Source organism: Corvus brachyrhynchos, unplaced genomic scaffold (assembly GCF_000691975.1).
Source record: "Corvus brachyrhynchos isolate BGI_N302 unplaced genomic scaffold, ASM69197v1 scaffold45, whole genome shotgun sequence".
In the NCBI taxonomy this organism is placed as follows: domain Eukaryota; kingdom Metazoa; phylum Chordata; class Aves; order Passeriformes; family Corvidae; genus Corvus; species Corvus brachyrhynchos.
The window spans coordinates 1469115-1475211 of NW_008238361.1; the positions used below are offsets into that span (position 1 = coordinate 1469115).

At 45.2% G+C, this 6097-nt stretch overlaps 1 protein-coding gene across 1 annotated transcript in view; it reads left to right on the forward strand.

Moving 5' to 3' along the window:
• The window catches only part of NEB (nebulin), a 108688-nt gene that overhangs the window by 32295 nt on the left and 70296 nt on the right, over positions 1–6097 (forward strand). Inside the window, 10 exon segments of the mRNA XM_017736021.1 lie at positions 21–166; positions 509–613; positions 707–814; positions 1736–2047; positions 2375–2578; positions 2926–3030; positions 3124–3231; positions 3398–3709; positions 4011–4214; positions 4479–4583. Coding sequence (XP_017591510.1) covers positions 21–166; positions 509–613; positions 707–814; positions 1736–2047; positions 2375–2578; positions 2926–3030; positions 3124–3231; positions 3398–3709; positions 4011–4214; positions 4479–4583 — 1709 coding nt within the window.

Genomic DNA, 6097 nt, shown 5'->3' on the forward strand with positions numbered 1-6097 from the left:
TGGCTGCTCCCCACTTGGATCACTGGACGTGGAGAAGAACAAGAGGGCAAGCGAGATCCTGAGTGACAAGAAGTATCGTCAGCACCCAGACACCATCAAATTCACGAGCCTTCCTGACTCAATGCCCATGGAGCTGGCAAAGCACAACTCCAAAATCATGGACCAAGTGAGATTTCCTCATGTTTGCACCCTGAAGGAAACAGATGCCTTCTTTCTCAAGATGTTGGTCCTTCCATGGCCTGAGTTGTGCAAGGGGAATGTTGACTCCTCTTGCCTCAGGGATTTGTGTTCCTTGTTTGAGACAAGATTCAGTTTTGTGTGGTTGGAGCAGTAATGGGGTACAGGGTGGAAAAGGGTGAAGCATTAGAAAGTTCTGGGAAAGGGCGGGAGTTCCTTAGTCAGTGCAAAAATAGAGGCCCCTTGCTTTGGTTCATGGAGCTGACCTTCTTGTTGAGTTTGTTCCTGAGCCTGTGTGATCTGATCTCCCTCTGTCCTCCTCATTTTCCAGCGCTCCTACATCTCAGCCTGGGAGAAGGACAAAACCAGTGTTCACATCATGCCGGACACCCCTGGGATCCTGCTGGCCCAGCAGAACCAAGTGAACTTGAGCGAGGTGGGTGGGTGCTGTGGGTGCAGTGTCCGTCCCTGGGCGCTGCCGTGTCCCGGGAAGCAGCGTTGTCTGAGGGCACGGTGGTGTCTGTTTCAGAAACTGTACAAGCAGGCGATGGAGGAGGAGAAGAAGAAGGGCTACGACATGCGGGCAGATGCCATTCCCATCAAGTCTGCCAAAGCTTCCCGGGACATCGCCAGTGATGTGAGTGCACAGCAGCCCTTGTGGCCCACGCTGTCACATGGGTGCCACATGCTGGCAGTTGAACTCAGGGTTTGCAACTGTGCCAAATGGAGGCAACAAATCCATTACCTGTCACTGCTGTTTAGTTGCCCATCAAAATTTTTGTTCTACACTGTCCACCTGTAGCTGTCCCTACAAGTTATAGGTGTGCACTGTTGCAAGGGAAGTCCTGGGTGATGTGGAAGTGTAGCTATGTGAGCAGGACGATGGCCATAATCCAAAGCATGGTCCCTCCTGGGCTTGTGGCAGTGTCTCCTCATGCAACAGCCTGGGGCTCTGAGGTGTTGGGCTGCCCTCAGCACTGCCAGTCTGCATGGCCCTGGCTCTGCAGCTACACAGCTGAGCTGGGCATGAGGAAGGAAAACCCAAACTAAGTTTTCATGTAAAAATTAAAGCTATATAAAAGGACATTATTTTTTTTTAGTCTTAGGTATTAATACAAAATTGCATTCCTGTATGTGTTAGCTGTCTTTATTTAATTCTCCCAGTCAGTCTCTATGTTGTTATATTTTATTGCCTCAGTAGTTTGAGTAGGAGTTGATTTGGCCATCTCTCTTGAAGTTCAGTAAATGATTCTTTATGTAGGGAGTATTTATTGAACTTCAGGTCTTTGGTGTAGCTTCCATGATTTGGAGACTTTCTTCCTCTCAGTTATTGAACAGTTGCTCTTAATATATAGGCCAGGGAGATGTGAGTTTTGTCAGAAGGATGTTATGTGGATTCTTTTGTAGCTGTGGACTGCAAGTCATCAGCTGAACACTTTCTCACTGTAAACTCTCCGTGGTTTCAGCTGAAAAATTGGCTGGAGGTGGTGCCACAGGGGTTGGTAGGATTGTAAAAAAAACTAAAATAAAACTCAGTAGATACTTCTTTTTCCTACAGTACAAGTACAAGGAAGGGTATCGCAAACAGCTGGGCCACCACATTGGGGCCCGCAACATCGAGGACGACCCCAAGATGATGTGGTCGATGCACGTGGCCAAGATCCAGAGTGACAGAGAGTACAAGAAAGCCTTTGAGAAGTCCAAGACGCACTTCAGCAGCCCTGTGGACATGCTGGGAGTGGTGTTGGCCAAGAAATGCCAGGAGCTGGTCAGTGATGTTGATTACCGGCACCCTCTGCACCACTGGACCTGCCTGCCGGACCAGAATGATGTTGTCCATGCCAAGACAGTGTACGACCTGCAGAGTGATGTGAGTTGTTCTTTACTGGCTTTGTGACAACCTTGTGTTGTCTGTCCTGTGTTCTGTTCTAGTTTTGAAGGAGGGGTCTGTGTGGCAGGGGAAGGGCAAGGGAGACAAGTTTTTTTTATGGTGAACCAGCAGCTGGGAAAGGCAAGGCCTGGGTGCAGTGGAGAATGATATGAAGAGCCTTAGGGGATGGGTATAACCGTTGGCTGGGTGGCTGGTGGGTTGACCCAGAAGAACGTGCTCCATTCTGAATAGGTCCCCTTGATAGGAGTTGGAGTTGCTTAGAATGAGGAGGTTACTGAGCTGTTTCTGTGTTTCCTGTCCTTCCAGAACGTGTACAAGTCCGACCTGCAGTGGCTGAGGGGCATTGGCTGGTCCCCACTTGGATCATTGGACGTTGAGAAGAACAAGAGGGCAAGCGAGATCCTGAGTGACAAGAAGTATCGTCAGCACCCAGACACCATCAAATTCACGAGCCTTCCTGACTCAATGCCCATGGAGCTGGCAAAGCACAACTCCAAAATCATGGACCAAGTGAGATTTCCTCATGTTTGCACCCTGAAGGAAACAGATGCCTTCTTTCTCAAGATGTTGGTCCTTCCATGGCCTGAGTTGTGCAAGGGGAATGTTGACTCCTCTTGCCTCAGGGATTTGTGTTCCTTGTTTGAGACAAGATTCAGTTTTGTGTGGTTGGAGCAGTAATGGGGTACAGGGTGGAAAAGAAAAGAGTGAAGCATTGGAAACCTTGCGGAAAGGAAAGGTGTTCCTTAGTCATTGCAAAAATAGAGGCCCCTTGCTTTGGTTCATGGAGCTGACCTTCTTGTTGAGTTTGTTCCTGAGCCTGTGTGATCTGATCTCCCTCTGTCCTCCTCATTTTCCAGCGCTCCTACATCTCAGCCTGGGAGAAGGACAAAACCAGTGTTCACATCATGCCGGACACCCCTGGGATCCTGCTGGCCCAGCAGAACCAAGTGAACTTGAGCGAGGTGGGTGGGTGCTGTGGGTGCAGTGTCCGTCCCTGGGCGCTGCCGTGTCCCGGGAAGCAGCGTTGTCTGAGGGCACGGTGGTGTCTGTTTCAGAAACTGTACAAGCAGGCGATGGAGGAGGAGAAGAAGAAGGGCTACGACATGCGGGCAGATGCCATTCCCATCAAGTCTGCCAAAGCTTCCCGGGACATCGCCAGTGATGTGAGTGCACAGCAGCCCTTGTGGCCCACGCTGGGGCTGAGTCTTTTCTCACTCTAAAGTCTCTGTGGTTCCAGCTGCTATGTTTTCTGGAGGTGGTACCACAGGGACTCTTGGGGACACAAAAAACCCCTAAACTGACACTCACTGAACATTTTTTTGTCCATAGTACAAGTACAAGGAAGGGTATCGCCAACAGCTGGGCCATCACATTGGGGCCCGCAACATCGAGGACGACCCCAAGATGATGTGGTCGATGCACGTGGCCAAGATCCAGAGTGACAGAGAGTACAAGAAAGACTTTGAGAAGTCCAAGACACGCTTCAGCAGCCCTGTGGACATGCTGGGATTGGTGCTGGCCAAGAAATGCCAGGAGCTGGTCAGTGATGTCGACTACCGGCACTATCTGCACCAATGGACTTGTCTGCCCGACCAGAACGATGTGATCCACGCCAAGCAAGCCTATGACCTCCAGAGTGATGTTAGTACTTGCTGATAAACCCTGGGTTACTGAAATGTTCGTAATTTCCTTGGAATATGAACTAGACAAGTTGCTCTTGTGTTTTTTCACAATGTATTTTTCTTCCCCTGTTCCAAGCAATGTCATTAGATTTTGTGTAGTGAATGAATCTGTGTGTAAGGACATTACAAAAGTTTATATATGGCCAAACAGCAGTATTATCTCCGTATAATCCTTCCTAATTGGTAATTGTAATACATTTAAATGCTAATTAACATATAAAGGGGAAATTTTTAACTGCTGCCTTTATATTTTGTAACAGAACTGCTACAAGTCTGACCTGGAATGGCTGCGGGGCATTGGTTGGGTCCCGATTGGTTCCTTGGAAGTTGAGAAAGCCAAGAGAGCAGGGGAGATCCTGAGTGATAAAATTTACCGCCAGCATCCGGACACCATCAAGTTCACCAGCATCCCCGATTCCCTCCCAATGGTGTTGGCCAAGCAGAATGCAGACAACATGAATAAGGTGAGGCAGATTTGATCAGGTAACACATTAACAGTTTCTGCTTAAACCCTTGAGACAGGACTAGGACCACAGACCTGTGCTTGTGCTGTGAGATTTCAGCACAGTAAGGCTGTAAATTGTAAGTTCCATTCTTGGTAATCAATGGGAAACTTACTTTTATCAAGAGTTGATTTAATAATGTCTTCCTAAGATAATTACTAAGTTAATTTGTCACAATTATCAATTGTGAAGGTCTCCAAATACTCTGCTGTGTTTCTCCTGCAGCGTCTGTATACTGAGGCCTGGGATAAAGACAAGACACAAATCCACATAATGCCTGACACGCCTGAAATCACACTGGCAAAAGAGAACAAGAAAAACTACAGTCTGGTGAGTGTGGGAGCTCTCCAAATGTAACTGCTCTGGGTCATGGCTGGGTCAGCAATGTTCTGGGAAACCTTCTGTAGATATCACCATCAACTTCCTTAAGTAACTCCCATATTTATCCACAAAATTGTGACTTCAAAAGTATTGTTTGGATATTTGTAGTAGTGTGTACATAGAGCAGTGAGCAATGGTGAGAAGAAATTCCATAAATTCCACACAAGTTGTGTGTTTCCACTGAATTTTTGGGAGTCATTTCTGCCAGTGTGCATAATGTTGGGAAGGCAAAAATTAATACCAAAAAGGCAATTACCAGCACAATTCTGAAATGCTGTGATGCCAGTGTTCAAAGTTATTTTAGGCAAACAAGTTCACAATGGTAAGGCACATTGGTGGCTTTAAAAAGTAGGTTTTCTCCACTTGTATAGAAGAAAAAGTTAGCTCTAAATTGTAGTCAGTGTTACATTATTTAAAGCAGTAAAAGAAAAATTAATTTACAAATGTATTTAGCAAAGGTATTCCTTTGATATGAATTTGTATCTGCTACTGATCTGAGGCTTTGAGTTAAAGGTGGATAAAACTGGGTGTAATAAATCTAAACACAATGTTTAGATCTACTTCCAAGCAATTTGTTTTGCATAGAATATAATATATGAAACTTATATGAGTCCCATTGTTTAATTCTTCATCTAGAAACAATACAGACAGGCCATGGAAGATGCCAAGAAGGAAGGCTATGATTTGAGAGCTGATGCCATCCCCATCCAAGCAGCCAAAGCATCCAGGGAAATTGCCAGTGATGTAAGAATCTACTTTTCTTTCTATGTTGACCTCTCTCCTCTGCAACCTGAAAATTATCAGCTGAATTCTGTAAAAGATGCTGCAGCTAAACTATGACCTTAAGTAATAGATTTTTTGCAAGCAAATTATCATGTATGTTTAAAAAAATAGATGTTGATAATTATAAGAACAATATAATTCTGCTATCATGATAATTGTATAGCTCGTAACCCCATATGTGTAAATAAGTATTTACATTATATGTAATAAGGATTAAATGCATTTAGTAAGACCAGGATTATTTCTCACTAATATTAGTGAAGCATATTTCTTCAAAATACAAAATGATAAAAAATTTCTGTTTAGAGTTCTAACTCAAGCAGCAAAAAACTTTAGTGCCAGAATCCGTGTTATTAGCATGAGAATTGATCTGACTATTTAGGTTTTTTTTAAAGGCAGGCTATAAATAAGTTTGGAAAGGTTATTGGCAGAAATATTTAATATTACTAACTGATATTTAGAGGTGATACAGAAATGTAATATCTTGGTTTGTGTTTCAGTACAAGTACAAGGAGGGGTATCGGAAGCAGCTGGGCCACCACATCGGGGCCAGGAACATCGAGGATGACCCCAAGATGATGTGGTCGATGCACGTGGCCAAGATCCAGAGTGACAGAGAGTACAAGAAAGCCTTTGAGAAGACCAAGACACGCTTCAGCAGCCCTGTGGACATGCTGGGA